The 21,174-nt window shown below is 44.4% G+C and overlaps 1 protein-coding gene across 1 annotated transcript in view; it reads right to left on the bottom strand.

Annotated features, from left to right (window-relative positions):
* LOXHD1 (lipoxygenase homology PLAT domains 1) overlaps positions 1-21,174 on the bottom strand; it is a 157,123-nt gene that overhangs the window by 81,863 nt on the left and 54,086 nt on the right. Inside the window, exons 13-20 of the mRNA XM_074570573.1 lie at positions 18,411-18,571; positions 16,752-16,838; positions 14,209-14,344; positions 12,310-12,464; positions 9,009-9,169; positions 1,955-2,031; positions 952-1,148; positions 422-614 (exon numbers count right to left, since the gene is read on the bottom strand). Of these exons, the coding sequence (XP_074426674.1) occupies positions 422-614; positions 952-1,148; positions 1,955-2,031; positions 9,009-9,169; positions 12,310-12,464; positions 14,209-14,344; positions 16,752-16,838; positions 18,411-18,571 (1,167 nt within the window). The remainder of the gene's footprint in view (positions 1-421; positions 615-951; positions 1,149-1,954; positions 2,032-9,008; positions 9,170-12,309; positions 12,465-14,208; positions 14,345-16,751; positions 16,839-18,410; positions 18,572-21,174) is intronic.

Raw genomic sequence — 21,174 nt, 5'->3', positions numbered from 1 at the left:
GTCCTTATTTATCAAACAGCCTCTCTCTTCCAGATAATGGGGTAATACAAGCAGGATGGGACATGCTTGTGCAGGACTGGGGCAGGTAAATGTGAAAAAAGCAGAACCCACTGATATGAAGAAGCACCTTGTGCTGTGTTACACTGCCCAGGACGTCAATTTTTCATACAATTTCAGGAAACTTAAATGGAAAACTCAGTAATGTTTTTCCAGTTGTTTTAAAAAAACAAACAAACAAAAAAAACCCCCCAACAAACAGCAGAATAATCTACTTTCCTCACCAACATAAGCTCTTTGGGACAGGGAATTTTTTGTTTTGTTGTCTGACACAGTGGTGTCCTGGTCCTTTAAGAATGCTGGTAATACAAATTTAGTCCTAGCTATAAGAAAAGCACAAGTTTCTCAATGTGTTTTATCTCACATTTCTCAATAGGCACAATCTCGCTTGGGTAGACCTCCACCTCCACCCTGCCATCAGCCTCATCTTTGTCGAGCCATCGGTTGCAGGGGAACATGTACTGCCTTCCCTGGACCGGAACCGTGATCTGGACACTGGCCAGGAACCAGCCAGACCGGAGACCCACGTTATCGTGTCCGATCAGTATTCGGTTGATCTTTAAAAAAGCAAACAAAAACCGAGAGGGCAGGAAAAAAAACCCCAACACAACAGAATTTACTTAATGTATAAAAATCTCCTTCCCCCGGCACCCTGTTCTTAGACCATGTTCATGTAAATCATGCATATATGTATTTAACTACAAACTTAAAACACATTCTTCACATGCCAGCATGCACGCTAGACTGCCGACGTAATAGCCTGTATAAAATGTATTCCTTAATCTCCAATGCAAAGGTCAAAGATTCTCACATCACATTTAATCCTTAGCTATGTATTGATTCTGAATTCATCTGCTTGCACGACGCACAGAGCCACCTGCAATTAATTCTTACCTTCCCAATATCCATCGTATCTAGGGTAAACTCATCCACTCGACCACGTTCAAAATAATTGCCTAGATCATTATCAGAGACTAAGAGAGGCTCTTTGCTGGAGTCTGCTTTTTCACCGTAGAGTTTGATGAAAACTTTGGAGTCTGAGCTGGCACCTGGGATATCTCCTGTCTTCACACTGATGTGATAACTGACATCTGAAGTGAGATCAACATACAAAATGCAGAGACGTGAGTGGCATTTCCAGTGCTCAGCCAGGCTATTGCCTTCAAAGAGATATCGAGGAGGGTGACTCCAGCTACAGACACAGAAAGAACTTTGCTCCTCCGTTCATCCATCCAGATCTTAGGACCACATTGTCACACCTTGGAATTATTTACCAAAACATAAGAGATGCAACAGTTACACTAATAAGCAGAAAATGTCCTGTACTCCTCCCTCGCACCATAAAAATGAGTTTAGGCAAGTGAGGTGATTTCACTTTTTTTATACTTACAATTTAATTCAATAGCTTTTGACTTTTTTTGCTAAAACAAAACAAAAAGCATCTCAACCTGTGCTGTTTTCTAAAGAAAATTATAGTATTGGAACCCTGGTTCTCCAGAAAAGGACAGTGTAACCTTTTTGGTGATTTTCTTCTGGCAACACAAAGTTATTCACCAGAATCTACTCTATTAAAGCAGTGGCGATTCAAGATCCCTCAGAGAAAGCTATACAAGAAAGCAATTCTTAAACAATGACGTTAAAAATCAAAGTTTCTTTCTACATATATAATGTTGCAATTATTCTCTTTTATGCAAATTAATCCCTTACATAAACTAGGATTTAAGGGTCAGAGGCTTTTCTCCCCCAAGTGACCTACTGCAGCTTCTTGCATAACAATGGCAAGAAAAAGCCTGGTAGATTTACTGTGAACTGCCTGAATTTGTAAGTAGAATAAAGCGAGTAAATATGTGCGTAACAGCTCAAACCCAGACTTTATTTTTTTCCAAGCTAAACTCACTTTTTAGCATTGGTGACTCCCCAGCAGGCACTAATTCTCGGACAATCTGACCATCGTCCTCATTTTTGTCAAGCCATCTGGTTTACAAAGAGAAGTAAGTTATCTTTGAATAATTAGGACCTATTAGACCTTTCAAAATCTAGGCTGGCTCCACACATAGTAATAATTCCCACCACAGTCATAAAGATATTTTTACATGGCTCTGTGTCTCTGTTATGTTTGCAGGAGCTTGACCAGACCCTACGGCAGTCACACTTTAAACCTCCAGTTTTGCAAGAAGAGAGACCACGAGAGCCTTGTGTGTAGCACAGCAGGTAAGCATCTGCTGTGATGTCCATCTGTCCGGAAAGCACAGACTCCATAGGCACAAGTTATTCCTGGAAAGAGGTGATCTCAGTCTCTTGAAAGCATTGACCTTCATTGACCAGAGATGCTTGTAGCCTTTATTACTAACCACCTTGATTACAAACTTCAGGACACTGAAGTTACTAAAACTCCCTTTTTTCTGTGTGTTTCTTACACTGGTTCATCATCTCTTTTCCCCTCTTTACAAATGAGTGTGTAACCTTTTTGCCTCCACCAAGGAAGGGCTGAATGGCGTTGTTCCCCATTTCAGGACTGGGTATACATGGAGGCAGCTGGCACCAGCAAAAGGAAGGATTTCCATTGTTTCTCAACATTAATCTAATGATCCAACTAGACTAATTTGCCAGTCACAAAGCAAAATGTAGCGTGATCTCAAGGGAAAAAGAATCTGAAAGGAAAATGGAGGGGAACAAATTGCTAATCTGGTAGCCTTCACAGCTGCTCCTTGAGCCTCAGGGATGAAGGAATTACAACCCCAAGCCCATCATACGCTGTACAGCAATCGTCGTATGACAACAGCAAGGGCCCTGGCAGAGGTTTCGCACTTTCTACTTCAAACCCCAGATGCTGCATCATTCAGGACATTCCTGTAAGCATCTGCTTAGGGTCAGGTTTCCCACAGCCGAGCACTTCAGTCCCTGAACATCGTGTCGTAAGAGCAGGTTCCTAGAAAGCCCCTTGTTCCCAGGTACGCAGCAACCTGCAGGAGCATCTTTTGCAGTTAAAAATACTGCTTGAAACCAGCGGGGCTGAACAAAGGACAAGTGAGCAAGCTCTGGCAGGTCATGCAGGATATTTAAATTGCTATAATTAATCCCAGAACTAGAAAGAGAAAAACAAACCCCCAGAAACTGTTTCTTCTTAAAGAAGGCCACACAGCTATGTGAATGACACCAGGCCGCAGAAGACCTGCTTCTGCACAAACACATGCAGCGCAGATGTACGGCAAGCTTCCTGCAACGTCACCATGCCACGTGTGTCCTCCTTGGCCAATCCTCAACCCAAAAAAAGGAGGGGAGCTCACTTCCCAGTTAAACTTTCACCTTTGATTTTGCTGAGGAGCCGGCACACACGGCAACCAGCAAACGACCCTCACAACAGGGTCTTTGGGACATGAATAAGTGCCCACTGACAGCAGGATCAAACCGATGGTGTCTCACCGGTAATAAGCCAGCACAGTTTACAGTCATGACCAGTTGGACTCGCCATGGTGACCAAGAGGTAACCAGGCATTTTGGAACACCAAGGACAACAGGTCTCCATTTCATCCATCTGAAGGAACGTTATCTTTTTAGTATCCTCCTCTCCCTTCCCACCCAGAGGAAAACAATAAGCACAAAGAAACCATGCGAAAAACCAGCACGTGGAAAGGAATCCAAACGTGAGCTAGAGCCAGCCGGTCCCAGAAGCACTTAGCAGCAAAGTCCCCATGCAAAAGAGGTGCATGCAGCCCCACCACACAGACACACATCTTCACTCCCAGCTCCCCTCTAAGCTTTGGCGGGTTTTCGGGTATGCAGTCTACCCCGTATTCTTCCCTTTCACTCTGTAAAGCGGGTGGCCATGTGCAGGTGGCTTGAGAAGGGCTAAAAGCTAAGGGGGTCAGCATGAAGGTGGTGAACACGCGGACATGTGATGACCACACAAACACCATGTGAGGGCATCAGGTGCGGTGTTGTGCCTCAGTGGAGGCTGAGCGGTGTAGAGGGGATAAAGGAGAAGAAAAATCTGTGGGGAAGACCGTGAAATTGGTGTCAAGAATTGAGCAAGGGGGGAGTGCAAGAAGGGCAGAAGAGGAGCATGCCAAGACATCGCGTTGTCTTAAGAAAGAAAGCATTTATTGATGTTTTGGGGTTGGGGGATTATTTTTTTTTTTTACCTGTTAGAACTGGTCCTTAATACCTTTGTATCTTGTAGTTCTTGATGCTGGCTCAGGATTCACGTCCTTGGACAGGTATCCAATGGCTAAGGGATCACACCATCCCAAAAGTCAAGATGCTTCTGCATACATGGATGTTAACTGGGAGGACCCACAAAATTCCAGCCTGAATTCCACCACCCCGGGACCACTGAATGCAGGAAGGCAGAAGCCCACAAAGCAGATACACCTCTGCTCTGTTGCTGGGGTTGTTTTTTTTCCTGCTGCTTCTGTTGCCAGTGCACATGCTGTTGTTTTCTGTCACCTTCACCATTACTGATGTTTTAGAGAAATGTGGAGTTTATCTGGGTGAACCGCTTCTGTGTCAAGGTGTCAGGATGAAAATACGTCCCACAAGAAACAGATCTCTGCGTGCGGCGCGGCAAATGCTAACTGCTTCGGCAGTGAGGATGGACAAGAAAAATTAATCCAAAAAGGAGGACGCACCCCTGTATAAAGGAATTCCCTCTATCAATGTTGGTAGCTACTGATAACAAGGAAGGGAGTGTGTCTTGGACTGGAAAAGGAGGAGGGAGGTTTATCAGCAGAAGTGGCTTAAGGCTCCTTACTTTGTTTCAGCCAAGAAAATATCTAGAAGTGGCAGAAGCACTATTTTCTCAAGAAGATGACTTTAACTAGTGACAGAGGAAGTATTTGGATGAGCGATGCCATTGCATTCCTTCCCTTCAGCACATATGCTGCCATATCCTAATTTTACTTCAATGTAATTCCAATCGCGTATCACTGAGCAGCAGATTGCAACCAGGGGTTTATAGTCTTACACTGAACGCAAATGGATCGACACATTATAAACACATCAGGCTGCGGAAAATAGAAATTTTCAGCATAATGCCATCATATTCCTAGCACAAAAGACCTGTCAAAATCTTTTATTTTACCAGGGCTTCCGCGCAATTTCAGTGCATGTAATTCATGTGCCACTGTGGGGTTTCAGGGGTGTCATCATGTCCTGTATCAGATACTTAATTCTAAAGAGATACCGTACGTCCAATAACCCAAAATGATCATAAATATGACATGAAAGCCACTTCAGAGAGAATTTCTAGAAGATCAGAGTGTCAGGGAAACAGTGTAAAAAAATATGGTATGACATCATATTTAGCATTTGAAATCCTGCAGATGATAGCCTGTGTGCAATTAGAATGATTAGCCCATCCGTTAGATTCAGATACATATGTATTTGTGTGTCTTTAAATACAACCTATATATATAAATATGTGTAAAACAGATAGACATTTCAGTCTATTTTTAGGCAGCAAAAGGAGGTTTCTCTGGATCCTTTGTATGATGAACACTTTTGGCATTTGGTTGAATAAATGTTCTTTCACAGGAACCTCCTGGTGCATCATCCCATTCATGTTCTGTCTGTTGTTCTTCAGAGAATTACCGATATTCCCTTATGCTTGTGCTGGAGAAAAATTAGGATGGTGCAGTCCATATGCTTAGAAAAAAATGTAACGAAGTATCATTGAAGATTTCAGTGGAGCTATAATGATTTATAGCATATAGAATTCTATCCTGTCACGAACTCACGACTTTGCCTGATTGAAAATTCATTTCTGTCTGGGATATAAATATTATTAAAAATAGACTATTTTAGAGAATGTCAGCTAGTCCACGCCTGGACTTCCACTGAGCCTTGAGGAGAAAATGGAATCTGAAGAACTCAGTTCTGAGCTTCAGAAAGGTTCAGCTCCAGTTCTGGGGCGAAAGGTGAACTCCTTCATTTTGAACTTTCTAGCAGTATTCATAATCACGTACGTAAACCACATCAGGTGTTATAAAGTATCAATTGTTCAGTTGTGCCACTGAATGATTTGGTGTTCAGTCCCTAAAAGCACGGATGTTCTAATGTCCTGTGGTCATAAGGGAGGAATAACACTGCAGTGCATCCGAGTGACCTACTAGTAATTCTGCAAATAATGCTCTGAGAAGTTACTCGTATTTACTTCTTGCAAGCACAGATCAAATGACCGCTTTAAAAACCACTGACTCTAGGAAGAGCTACAAGCCATTCCCTCTACAGCCAACTGCTTTAAGAGTTGAAAGCACAGGCCTGGGACTCATTATTCCTCGATGCTTTTCCTGAATCTGACACCAACTCACAATTAATCCACTTAGCTTCTCTTTATCTCTGCTGGCTCCCTTGCACAACAAAGACAGTCCTTCTCATTGAGCTCTCATGACTATTAGGTAATAGATGTTCCTGTAGAGTCATAAAAAGGCTTTCAAGTTAAAAGACAAAACATAGCCATGTGTATGAGTATGTAAACAAGAACAGAGACTTCAAGGAGTTATATGCAATGAAGATCTATAAGGATATCCTACAGAGCTTAGTTACAGTGGATGATGGTTAGCCACCTCTTTGCTGTAATATCTGACCTCCACATGGTGGCACAGCCTGGTTTTTACAGAGGGAAGACGCCTGTGAAGCTTCCTGCATGGGTGAGATGTGTTTCTGCGGGAAGGCATTTTGTCCTCTAGCTGTCTCACAGTAGAAGCTAAGCAGCAGAAAGTCAATGGAGTAGCTTTCAGTAAGGACACAGCAGCAGAAGTTTTTTTCTCCAGACCATGCAATCGTGCTGTGTAGAAGAGTGGAAGTTAATCAGGTCTTGGAGATGAAGGCAACGAGAACATCAGCACGGCCACTGGCTGGCCACAGATTGGCCAAGCAGAAACAGAAGCTTCCCTGTTGTCCCCCAGATGGAGTCTATAACTACCCTCGCTTGCATTGGCTCACAAAAAGAAGGCCTCTCTTCTTGGCCAAGTCTTCTTCAACATCTTGACTCTGAAGAAACAGGTGAAGCAGGCCTCTCTGAGCGCCTGCCCATGCAGAGAGGACATAAGCTGTCCTTGGCCTACAGGACTGGAGGGGAACATCCAAACGCTGCAGGTCATGGAAACGTTTATCCCTCACACGGAGGATGCAGTGGGTGAGCACCTTCGCCCTCAGATATCTCCAGACTCCATGACGACACCCGTATACTGCGATGATGCCCCCGTCTCTCAAGAGACACAGGCACCAAAGATAGTGAGAGGGAGCAGCTGTCCCTGTGTTTGGAGGTGATCAGTCATGTTACCTTCTCAATCTGAGAGGAAGAGATAATGCTGGCACAAGGACAGCAAACAAAGCTGCACGAGCAACACTGATTTCACTCGGAAAAAGAGACATTAAGAAAGGCAAGAAGAGTGGAATTCCATCACTTGTGTCTTGAAGCCTGAATGCACCCCATTAATATTTTGGGCATAAGAGGCTTCGGGGGTTTTTTCTCCTTCCTTTTTCAGTCCCTGGCCTGAGGGGAAATGCCCCAAGGACTCTGATGCTTCTGACCCAGAGTGCGAACCTCAGGGGCAGGGGGTCATCACTCCCAGCTGAGGGAAGACACCCAGTTATACAGTCAAGCAAAGAGACAATTCAAAAAGAAATCTTTTCCATGAGCCAGCTGCACGGTGCAGTCAGACACAGAAGTGTCTCTGAGGAGTCTGAGCAAAACAGCTCTTCACGTGGACACTCCATGTCCAAGTGAAAACCCATCTCGCTTGCCTGCCTAACTCAGTAAAGCATATGGTCGTTAAATATGTATCAAAAGGCAGCAACGACAACACGGTGGTTTGTTCTTTGAGAAGGGAGAGACTGGCTTGTGCAATGTGGCGGCACATTGCATCTGCCGCTCCGAGCTGTCTCCCCGGTGGGTTTGCTCTCTGATGTGACGGGGCTTTAGCAAGGCAGAGAGGCTGGGGCTGGCTCCTGGCATGTACTTGGCTGACTCCCCTCATTACAGTGGAATTCTTCCCGATTTGCAGTGACAGGAGACAAATAACCAGCTCTAGTGCTTTTACCTTTGTTTGCAGTTTTAAAATAATTGTGTCTGCATTTTACAATTCCACTTGTTCCCCGGGAGATGAGTTTTTAGAACAGGTACTTGGTGTTAAGTGGAGCTCGGTGGACTTCCATCTTACAGGGTGGACACCTTGAGAGGGCAAGTGGGGCTTGAGAGGACACTGAGCTACGCTGAAGTTTGTCTCTTTATGTTTTCACCCAGTTCTCTCTGGTTTGTGCTGTGATGCTGAGGCAGGCCCTAATTAGTGCCAGGACAGATGGGGCATCTTATTCCCCATGGGAATGGGGCAGCCTTAGTACAGCACATTTCTTTTGGCCACTTGAGTGTCTAGGAAAGAGAAGAATACATTTATAACTCGCCCACAGGGGTGAGCTACAGCCCTCTGCTCTACCGCTGTCTCTGCTGCATGATGTGCGTTTCCCTGCATGCAAGGAGCTCTCAAGATGGCAACGTAGCAATTTTGCATTCTCCCAACACAAAAATAGCATCCCATTGCTCCTGGAAAGATGGGATGTGCATGTGAGGGACCAGAACCCCATCCCACACATGCAATAAAACTAGCAGATTGCAGAGCGTGTTCCTGCAGCAGGCAATTGCAGCGGCACTGGATGTGGTACTGGAAGGTTGCATTTTAGCCTTTTGGAAATTGTCTGTATTACTGAGCTAATTGCGGGGAAGTTCACAATTCATATGGCTGTTCATTTGGTAAGGGGAGTTAGAAGTCTTAAACCTCCCAATCCACACTCTTTGCTTTCCGGCTTAGCAAAAAGAAAAAAAAAGAAAAAAAAAAAAAAAAGAAGGATTAAGCTGCGCTCAGAAAATTCCAATCTTGGAAGAACAGCTAGGCTCTTCAAAGTTTGGCAAACACATAGATGGAGGCATCATTTGCAAGCATTTTTTCCAGTACCTGTAGCAGGGGAATTCCACAGCCTCACTTTCTGGCTGTCCTTCTTCCCTCACTATCACTTTGGCAAGGTACCAGCCACTGCTTCCTCCTTTGCCATCATGCCCTATCCTCACCCTCCTCACCTGCTTCAGCGTTACTGCTTCCACGAAGAATTCATCAGCCTTTGAGAAGGAAAAGGAAAAAGGTAAGGCAATAATTCTCCCTAAAAACAAACAGACCAACCAAATTTATTGTGGCAATCAAACCAACATCATCAGCGTGCTGCAAGATAATTCTTCACAAGATGAAGGAGAAAGTACGAATTAATTTACCAAGGAATGAAAGCTTGAATATTTGTGCTAGATGTATAACGTTAGATTTAGAAATATATGATCTGCCAGCATTTTAAATCTCCCATGTCATTGCATGCCCTCCGCAGCTGTAAAAAAAGAAAAGTAATTTGATTATTAAGAAGTTCATACAGAGAGGCAGGAAATCCAAGTTCAAACCCCTGCTCAAATATCAGCTTTCTGGGAAACCTGGGGCAGGTCACTTCACACCACGTCCACAGAAGAATTTAGAGTTACAGTTCAAAGACATTACTGCACGTTAAATTCAGACAACATGGACTACTGAGCACAATTTGACCCCAGCCATCTCCTGGCATGCAAACATCAGGCATGGTTGCACAAGGGCGTTCCCAGCTGCTCCATGAGTTGTGTTCAGAGGTTGGTGTGTACCCAACCCAGCAGCTAAATACCCTTAATACCCTACAAGAGACATGAATTTTATGTCTTTTCTCTTTTTTAGAGTCTGGAAAAAGGCTCAAATCACCAACGTACAGATTAGCCCAAGTGATGGCCCCTCAGGAGCAGAGCTCTGTTACCCAAGAGCTAATGGGAACAGCAGTTCCTGATGGCTGAAGGAAGAGAGATGTATTAAAAGAGCAAATTACCCCTCTAGGAAGTAATACCAGATACCAGACAAGTATCTATGGTACATGTAAAGCCACACACCCATGTATGGTAAATACCGTGTGTAAACATGCAGCATATCTGAAGCGTATAGCCCACCAAACAGACATGACTGCTGTGGCTACCATCAGGCCGAGATACCTCTCTAGGTAAGAGCAAGCTCATTCTTCATCTCCCAAAAGCCTGTGAAATACATATGGTGGTAGCATATATCCAGCTAGCTCCCAGAAATCGTGGTGGCGAGGCAATATTTACTTAAATATTTAAGTTTATTAAAACAATCTTAATTTTTCCAGCATTCAGGACTCCAAACTGACCTTTAAAATAAAGACAACTGAACATATTACCACTGATTGAAGTGTTAATGATGGGTTTACACACATGAACAAGCGTTACTTACATACTCAAAACTGCCGAATTGGGGTTTTAAGGTATCAAAACCTCACTGAGTCAGTCTAAGTCAATGAAGTCTAATTCATTAGGCCTGATGTTCATCTTATGTATTAAAGGCTGATGTAAATTAATGAGTAAGTAACTAACTGGAACCACAGCAGGGCAAACACCTAATTTAGAGGCGTCTTTAAATGTTACCCTCTCTACAGGCTGTTAGTTTGCATCTGCGAGCAAACTTTTCAAGTTAAATTGGTAATCAAAGTACTACTGGTTTAAGTGGCTGTAGATCAGAGACCGCACTGACTTTGCTACATTTCTTTTTAACAAGGTGTCTGAGTTAATCAGTGTAGATACACTCATTCAGTCACTTGGATATATGAGGTCTAAGTTCGTCAGGATCAGTCCTTAAACAGCTTCCAATTCATTCACCAGCTTTCAGCTCCTCATGCCCAGACAGCAGTTTTCCATTAACAGGTTCTAGTTTGGTTTATATCATCTGGACACTATTAATCACATGAATTGGTTTCCAAAATTATTTCTTCTTCCCCCCGCCCCCAGTCATGCAAGTTACCCTATAACTCATTTTTGGGTGTAATAATAAAATAGCCATCATCTGTATTCAAAATATTGGTATCTTCTGTGAACCAAGCATCTTTCTTTGGAACTCCATTGAAATAGTCTTCAAACCACCACCAAGACATAACTCATTTTGCTACCATTTTGGCAAAACTAGACTTCGCCAAATGACAAAATGCTATCCTTTACTGTTTGGACCTAACTTTTAAAAATAAAAAAAAATCTATAATGTAATGTATAAGTGCATAGGCAAAAGGATGATGCTTGCAATGTCCATGTCTGCAAACATTTATATCATTTAGAAGTAGAACAAACTTTCACACTGTGTAAATCACACGTTTCCACGGATGGGTCTTACAGGCACAAGAAAACCTTGATGAAAGTTCTTTTAAAGTCTAACAACCTCAATGATTTCAGTGAAGAATTGGAAATTCTGGAGACTCAAAGGCAAATGAAACTTGTTAATGCATATTTCAGAAGCCTCAATTCAATGGTCAGTTTTGAAAACGTGACTTCCTTTTATCATTTTCTTTCCATTCCAACTCTTCAATCAAATAATGGCACAAAAGAGGGGAAATCTGCAGAGTTCTGTGATCAGATTCTCAAAATCTCCTCCAGGAGATACTGATTACATTTTACCAGTCTAAGCTGGACCCCAGAGATCCAAAATGTGCCTCATAATTGAATACATATTAAGTAGGTTGACCCCATAGATCAGATCAGCACACTATTTGCTTGTTAATGCTGCAGGGGCTTTAACTACAGTTTGACCTCTTCGTTATCTCCAGCTTTCCAGGGAACAAGCTCTGTCTTCAGTTCAGGCCATTTCCACCCCGCTCCATTCAGGACACGAGCATACAAAAAACATATTGAAAATAAGACACAAAAATTGAGTGCAGCATGGTTGAGGGGAGACTGGATGAAACAGAAAGGAAACACGTTAGGCTTTCGGTTCTGATTTTCACATTAAATAAGACACTTTTTCTTCCTTTGCCCCAGAAGCCAAATTTTTGCCAGATTACATGGAGGGGGAAAGGTTTCCTCTTGTTCTTGGAAGATGGACAGATTTTCTGGAAGCCTGGCCCAATCTGAAGATGCAATTTCAACAGTCAGGACGTAGCTGGGGAGCAAACCAGGAGACTCTTCTATGAATAGACCAATGTCAAGCAAGACCACACTGACCCTGACCTAAACCTCCCTCCAACTGCAACCTCTTATGATGCTCTGTGGACATGATTTATTTCTCCCTAATGCCCTTGCCCAAACAGGCAAGGAAATCAGCACAGTTTACAAATATACATCTCAAAAAAACCTCAAACCAACCTACAAACTGTCACACGCTTTAAAACCCATCTTAAGGAGCTGCTGTGTGAACTTACATTGCCTTTTTCAAATTTATTGACAGTGTTGATGCAGTTGTAGAGAACGCGGTCTCCCGTGTCTCCCTGGTCGCCGATGAGGCAGACAAAGACGTTGGCATCCGTGCCGCTCCCACTTACCGTCCCAGTGCAAACCGTCACCCGGTATTTTATCACTGTGGAGACATAAATTAATAAAAAAATTTCAGCAACACGATTAATTGTCATTTAAATTTACTGCATTTTCCACAGACTTGCAATTAATTTTAAGTGCTCGTACTTCCAGTTGGTACTTCTGCTGATGTATTGACTTTTACACTTAGGAAAAAAAAAAAGATAAAAAACAAAACAAAACAGAACAAAAAAAAATCCCTCCAAAGAAGGAGACAAAAATGCTATTCCCTTCAGGTAAAACCTTATGAATTGGAGTGTACAGCCTCCACGGGGCCCCAGCCCTCCTACCTCCCTTCCTGCCTTCCTGAGAGTGTCCTGGTGATGGGGGACCTTGTAACGATGTGTTTGGGGAAGACATCATTTTCAGCATCCAGGGGCATGGCAGGCAGACAAAAAGAGTTAAAAGGGGCTGAGCGCTCAGGGACCTGAGGAACGGGCTCTTCGTGTTGGCTTTCTGGGGCAGGACAAGCCCACTTGGTCCATCGCCTTGGGACCCTTACAGTGCAGGAGGTTGGGTGGTGTCTTGTCTCCTTGTCACCTTTGAGATCTTTATTTAGGATTTTGTCATATGGATTTTGAGCTGCCACCTCCTCCCCCTACCCTGCCCTCATCTCTGCCCTCCCATCCCATTGAGTGAAGGACTTCCAGAAGAAATTTCTCAAGGAAGAACCAGCCCACAGACCAACCTTCGAGAGAGAGAGACCTGTCTTCTCCAGCATCGGGAAGGGACAAGAAGCAATGATCCCACCCTCCCTTCCCAAAACCCCCTGCAAGCCCAACACACAGATGCTGTGTCTTGCCTCTGCTCGGCACAACTGCTCCGCACGGGAAAGTGCCTGCATTTGAACTCAAGCAGCTCTCTCCACAGTTGATTAAAAATACATTTCAAAACCAGGTTTATTTACATTTTAATAACATCTGCAATTACAATTACTCTTCCTCTTCTGAGGAACTGCTCAGCTGCATGCAGATCACTGAGTTCATCAGAAGTTTCACAAAACAGGGCACTCGTGGTCTACAGAGTGCGGAGCCCCATTGAGTGCTTCGGTGGAAATTAGAGAAATCCCAATGGCCACCTTGAGGTATTCTGCTCTCCAAAATTCCCCCTCCAAGGACGCTTGATTCTTGTCACACAAGGTCAAGACAGGAGTAACCACTCCAGGAAGCCAACGCAAAGGTCTGTGGCTTTCCTTAATTAAATCACCAGTTAAAGCATAGTAAACCAAATAAACGGTTCGTATTGCTCACACATACTGAGAGGTGCCTATACTCTTGGACAACTGTCCTGTGCAACTTCCTATACATTTATACATATAGCTGCATAAATGTGCGTATAATTATATAAAACATTAAAGCTCAAAAATGATCATTAAATTTTAGATTGCATTCCAGCTAAGCTTGCTTTCCGTGAACATCCCTTCAAACCTGGCATTTCACATTTTAAGGGAGACTGGAAAAAATACAAGTTTGAAAAAAAAATAAAATATAGATATAGCTCTGGAAACAATTGTGCTGTGGCCAGATCTCTCCCATCTCCCACCACAGAGAAATCTGCTCAGAATAAGAGCCTGGGATTTCTGAGGCTTCATGCAGCTAATGATGCACACAGAAAAGACTGCAGAGAGAAAGTGCCAGAAAGAGAAGCTAATTGAATTGCCTTGGTCTGCCTGTACATCCCTTATACAAAGAGGGTTTCTTTCCATTCAGGTCCTAAGCAAGCCCCTGCACGGAGCCCGTGGCTCTCACCTGGCATGACTTCAGTCACTAGAGATCCCTCCGCAGGGAGCTCCCGCACGATCTCATTGTCGTCTTCATTTATATCTAGCCAACGGCCACAGTTGAATGAGTATTTTTCTTTCGTCAGCGTTTTCAGCAGAGTTACCTTCATTAAACCAAAACACTGCGTGAGTTCAGAGTCTTAAAGACAAAAAAGCAACAGGCTCCTGACAGGTTTTTGGGGGTTTTTTGGTTTGGTTTTGGTTTGGGGTTTTTTTTTTGTGCCTGGGAAGGAAGAGTAGGTAGCAGTAGAGAAATAACACACATTAATAACGAGATCGTCATTCCGACTCGTGCACCGCACTGATGCATGGAGAAAATTCTGTCATAGCTGATGGCTTTTCATTCCTCCTTTCTCCATTCGCTCCATGATGTTGTGAAAATTTTGATGGACACCGTGGCTCTTAGTAGTTGCTTTTCATATGCCACTGTACAAATCCCAAGAGCAAATCCTGGATGGCGCTTGCACTGCTGGTTCTCGCAGCTTAAAGTCAGTGCATGGCACATTGAGAAAACACCCAGAAAACGGCAGCAAGAATGATCAAAGATTCTGCAGTACCTTCCAAAGGGGTAATGAGCAAATAAGCTCTGCAGATGACTGTCGAAGCAGGTGAAGGGAGGGTATGATGAAGGTCTACAAAATCACAGGTGGCATGGAGAAGGCAGAGGGGGGTCACCTATTCACTCTTTTGCTACAAGAAATACAGGGCATCAAATGATGCTTGTAGAGCAAAGTTCAAAGCAAACAAAAGGACACAATCAACCTGTGAAGTTCTTGCCAAAAGCTATTATGGTTGCTAAAAGTGTAAGTGTTTGAGGGGAGACTGAAGCCTTTGAGCAAATAAAAGGAAGAGAAACCTGCTCAGTGCTCCATGATTAGTAGATCTGTTCAAGAAGTAAGTCTCCAACTGGAAATAAGAAAAACTAGAAGAATGCTAGAGGTAAGTATCATAAATACTTATCCTTTTTGTTACAGCTCTCTAATCATGCACTTATGTGACACAAGAGAGAGGATGTTGGGCTAGATGGACTTTTGGCCGGACCACTATGGCTGTTCTTGCGTTCTTCTAGTAGAAAATGGAAGCCTGCCCCGACATGAAGCAAGCCTCGCATGAAATGTGTGAGGACTGGAACAAAGCATCATTAAGGCTTCATCTTAAGTTCCTAGGTGCTTAAATGGATGCACAAGTGATGGGATTCATGTACCGTGAGCCTGATGCATCCAGAAAACTTCAGACTGGCTGTATACTGGCAGATTTATTTCACTTCACTGGGTTTGCTTAGACAGTTTGGCCCAAAGTGAATCCTAGACATCCTATCAGATCCCTCTTATCCTCCCTGAACACAATTTCTGGGATGGGAAAGAGGATACCCCAGGGAAATGTATGGCTATAGAAGGTCCAAGCATTCTTGCTCATCATCTGTGAACAAACCAATAAAGACAATTGCAGTGGCCCCAAAGTCTGACCAGCTCCTTCTTTTTGATAAAGACCACCTTCTCCCACCATATGGTAGAACACAGCAGTACTTCACGCCCTCTCCCCACTGGAGAGGTGTTTGGCCACGTATGCTTTCACAGCTCCCCAACGGTGCAGGAGGGCAGGATCTGTCAAAGCACATTAGAGGCACGCAAGAAAAATCGCTTAGCGGTAAATTGTGATTTATCATCGCAGCTATTTATGGCTGCAGAGCAAAGTGTATGTTTTGTTAAGCACAGAGAACCTCTTCCAAGCTCTGCAGAAGGAGTATGGGTGAAGCTTAGGGATGAACTTGCTGCCTTGCAGACCCAGGAGAGGGCTGACAGCACGGTAATCATTGCTGGTGGAACAAAGGACGTGTGACTGAAGATCAAGAAGATCACCCTTTTTATTTCTCATACAGCACAGTGCTGTTCTCTTCCGCACAGCCTCCAGTCTGCAAATGTCAACCTCCTGCAATGGGCTGTCAGCACTTCAGGGCAGGTTATGCTCCATTGTACAACAGGTCTCTACCATAATCAGTTTTTTTTTGTTATGACCAGCCTACATAAGCCGTAGAAGGAGTGGGTTTACCTCTCTGCCTAAGAGTAGGAAGCTTTATGAAGAATAAGGAACCCCCCCACCAGCAGCATTGAGGGGGAACTACAGTGGTGTGACACTGTAAGGATGGGGAAACGTGATTTTCACCATCGATCTGGGCTGTTGGTAGCTGCCATTTCCCATCGCTCTCATTTCCCATGCATAGCTTGCCTGAACTGAGAGGGACAGAAAGGAGAAGGAATTTCCTCCAAAAAAATAGGCAATGAATCCTTCTCTCCCCGCATATTTTTGCAAAAGTTACGATGTGCTCTCTTCACATCCCATTTTCATGTAGGATTTCCACTTCCACCCCTCGGCCAGCAAAGGGCGGCACCTCTGGCCACAGCAGCTCACACTCAGCTGCCAGCTGGGGAACACAGTGACCCAGGACCGACAGTGCAGACCTTTGTGACCAATCTGGCTTTTCAGGTCTACATTCCCTTGCTGTTCCCTCACCTTATTCAGATGCCAGCCAGCAAAGGGATTTCTTTTCTCGTGCCATATCCGAAGCTTATAAAACGTGCCCAGATCAGGGAGTTCGATCTATAGTGGGGAAAAAAAGTCCATTAGCCATTTCTGTAAGTCAGCAAAGCATGCCCACAAAGGACATCTCTGAACATCTTTTAAGAGCCAAATCAGAGAGAAGTCAAAAGCTAAAGTAAAAAAAATATTGTGTCCTTTAAAAGTAAACCTTACTCTGCAAAGATTCATAGAATTCATAGAATGGTTTAGGTTGGAACGGACCTTAAAGATCATCCAGTTCCAACTCCCCTGCCCTGGGCAGGGACACCTCCCACTAGATCAGGTTGCTCAGAGCCCCATCCAACCTGGTCTTGAACACTTCCAGGGATGGGGCAGCCACAGCTTCTCTGGGCAACCTGGGCCGGTGTCTCACCACCCTCAGAGTGAAAAATTTCTTCCTAATATCTAATCAAAATCCACACTCTTCCATCACTGCTCGTCCTATCATGACATGCCCTTGGAAAAAGTCCCTCCCCATCTTTCCTGTAGGCACCCTGTAAGTACTGGAAGGGGCTCTAAGGTCTCCCTGGTGCCTTCTCTTCTCCAGGCTGAACACCCCGAACTCTCTCAGCCTATCTTCATAGCTTGATGCCTCTCTTTTCAGGAGAGGAGAACATATAAGTTGAATCCATACACTTTTGATCATGAGATTTCCTTGAAACCACTCTTCCCAGTAGGACCTAAGGCCTGTTAGCCTTAGCTAGAAGTTCTCTAGCTTCAGCTTTTTCTCAAACAGGGCCTGCAAAGCACAGCCACGCTTCCTTCAGAAGGCATCTACAGCTGTTGATGCAAAGGGGGTAAATGTTTTGGCTACAGCCATGCATTAAGATGATTTTGTTTCTCAATTTTGTTCTGACCAGTCCCCAGTTAACGTTTAAAAATATTTGTTTCTAAACAGAAGACCCCCCACAGAAAGCGTGGTCAGACACTGGAATAGGCTGCCCAGGGAGGTGGTGGAGTCACCATCCCTGGATGTGTTTAAGACTCGTTTAGATGTGGTGTTAAGGGAGAACTTTGTAGAGTGGAGTTGGTGGTTGGACTCGATGATCCCAAGGGTCTTTTCCAACCTAAATGATTCTATGATTCTATGATTCTCCAAACTCAACATGCTGTTGAGCTCAGTCCTGAACATTCACGGAGGCTCACATCTAGGAGGCTGAAAGACCAGATCACCAAGGAGAGGAAACACCACTGCTAATTCTCCTGCAAATAGCCAATGACCACTTAGGCACTGGGGGAAAAATACATAAATTAATAGCTTTGGAGAAGCATGGTCTAAATGGGTCTATAACATGAGTAGGGCTGTGCCTCATGGGAAGAATATCTGCTTCAGGAGCCACAGAGGAATACGACTTGAAGTCATCACCACCTGAGCACCCAGGAACACCAGCCTAAGCCCAGTTTGGAGAAGACAAGCCATATCCCTAGGTGGGGAAATCATTTGCGTCATCAGCAAACTGAATGGCTTCACCTCCACTTCTGAAGGATCTACTGAGGTCAAGACCTCATGCTGATGATTTTCTATGCAGAGCTGAAGCTAATGTGTTGGAAAGCGATACCAAGCCAAATTTACCACTTCCACAAGAGCCATACCATGAACTTGTCAGTCTGTCCAGTTTCAAAGTTGTCTGAATTGTTGTCCAGTTTCATCTCGTCTGACTTCCCCTTGTCTCCATAAATCTGGAAGAAGATGGTGGCATCTGTCCCCGCATTCTTAATGTCACTTGTCCAGATCCATAAAGACCAGGGGTTTTCTACAAAGAAAGGTTTGAGGGGTTTTGTTTAAAAAGTAAGTTTTAAAGGTGTCCTGGTAAAAAACATAATAATTCTTTGCCCTGGGTGGTAGAGAGGGCAGGATGGTACAAAAGAAGACCAGGACATTTTATCCTTTTCTGCACAAACATAATCAGCTGCTTCAGGACATACAAGAATGAGATTGCCTGGAAATATAGCTCTGTGTTTTCATTTAAAATAAAATGATAAAAAACATAAATCACCACTTTCCAGGTGAACCATATTCTTCTATATGTCATGCATAGAAGGTAATATATACATAAGAACACACATACAGACAGGGTAATCCAGGGATGTGCTCCATGCAGTTTCAATATACTTCTCCAACACCCACAACTCTAGCTTCGAAGACCATTTGAAAGCCAGGCAAACACTGTCAGCTTTCTTTTTGTTAATGAGAAAGTGCCCAGTTACTCGTGTATGGTGCAATGCAGCCCCAGGTAGCTCCTAAAACTTGCTCCAGGTGATCTGTGTCTGGAACAGGGAGAATGGATACAACCACGTATCACTTCATCCTGAGCTAATGAGCCTTCCTGAGGTTGGAATTACCCCAGTTACCCCAGATATGCCTTTTGCAGGACAGGCTGTCTCGAAGCCCGTTCAGGTGTCTCTAGCCAGGCTGCACCACGTGGGGCGAACATGCTCAGAGCAACGTAAAGGTATTTTTCAAAAGTGTTTAGAATTATTGAGACGCCTAAATCCCACCCAACTTCAGTTTGCACCTGTGTTACTCTAAGTGGCGTGCCCAAAGATCATGGCAAAGCTACAAAATTTTTATCTCTTAAGTCTTCACCCCACATTTTAACTGTAAGAGCAGTCCACCTGCAGCAACTTCACAGTGGTTTTCATACCAGAGGACAGTTGCGTATATAATGGTGACGTTATTCCCTCTAGAGAGCCCCTCATCTGCATTCTTTATTCATAATAATGTGTTTCACTTCTGCAGGCCTTGCAGCACCTGCAGGAGAGGGAACAGGTTTCTTTCCTGGACTCAGACATCAGCTGAATTATTAACAAATCCTAACGAAAGAATTGCTAACCCTTTCGGTACGCTTGAGCCCACATGAGTACGGCTTGACCTTCAGAGCCCAGAATGGAATAGAAAAATACAATGACATGCATATAAATTAGATTTTTACTGATCTCCTCAGCATTTGACTGTCAAAAAGAGGTGACAGCTACTCAAAAAATGAGGGGGGGTGGGGAGAGGGGACTCTCTTGTAGAAAAAGTTCTGCCCTTATTTTAATAATATGCAAAACGTTGATGGCCACTCCCTTCTGAAAAGCACCAGCAAGTCTTATCTGAGCAGAAATGAAGCAAAGGCAAGTTTGCGTACGGCATGCGATGCAGCAGCCCCGCTCTCCCCGGGGAAAAGGGCAAGGGCGATTCAGCCGCCAGAGACTTCCCTCATCGGTCTGTCTCGGCCTCCCCGACCTCTTGCTGAAGGAAAGGAGGAGCGATGCACGCAGGGAGGGGGGAAAGGGAACTTGTACCAGGATTAAATGCTGACAGAAGGCTCTCAGGGAGAAACCACCCAGGGAGAAACGTGGGTGAGATAGGTCTGCAGCTGCTGGAGGAGACCAGGCATTTCCCCAAATACCCATCATCATCATCATCATCCTCCTCCCGGGGCCCGCTGGGCACACTCCCCTGCTTCCTACCCCTTCACATCAAGGGATCCAGGCAGTTTGGGAATTCTCAGAGCCAGAGCAACTATTCCCCGGGGCACGAACACCAGGGAGGGCTAGACCTGACACATCACTTTCCGGGATAACATTCGAGATAAGAGTGGTGGTGGAAATAATTTAAAAAAAATAAATAAAAAGACTGAGAATTAATACAAGCTACACGTCGAGCTGCAATCCGCTGCGGGAACAGCTTGCAAACGCTGCGCAGGGAGCCATTTCACCATGGATACCCAAAGTGAGGTTGAACCAAGCTTTGATCAGCTCTAGAGAAAGGGACAGTCCTGCGTGCAGGGGGAGAGAGGCGAGATGACATAATAGGTCTTTTCTAACTCCAAGTCTTACGCTTCTATAATCTGGCAGCTAAAGGTCACAGATTTCTCAAGGCTAATGCTCTCTGTCTATCTCCTGCACTGCGGCAGCAGGGGAATTAGCCCGTCAATAACAATCAGAGCTGATAATAGAGGGTTAAAGGTTGCAGATGCTTTAGCTAAACGGTCCGAGTCAGAGGCGCAGAGGTGGTTACAGCACCGACTAACATTTAGATAAAGCTTATTTAAATGAACTGCTGTTTAAGCAGGAGCCCACCCGAAGCATTCGGATTAGACTGTATCTTATTATCCTAATTAAAACATTCTGCTTACACATACACACTGGCGCAGGCGAGACGGCAGCGATCCGTTCGGCTCAGTAGGAAAGCAGCCAGCGAGGCCGGGTGCTGGAGCCATGGGCGGATGGATGAACGCCCCCGCACCGCACAGAGCAGCATCTCCCAGCAAACCTCTGCCATTGCCTCCCTCTAGAGAAGAGGCTTCAAAAGCAGCGCTCGTGTGCCTCCTCAGGCACGTTCGGCGGCTGGACACGACTAAGAGCTGTT

Source organism: Larus michahellis, chromosome Z (genome assembly GCF_964199755.1).
Source record: "Larus michahellis chromosome Z, bLarMic1.1, whole genome shotgun sequence".
In the NCBI taxonomy this organism is placed as follows: domain Eukaryota; kingdom Metazoa; phylum Chordata; class Aves; order Charadriiformes; family Laridae; genus Larus; species Larus michahellis.
This window is presented reverse-complemented; position numbering and strand designations above follow the sequence as displayed.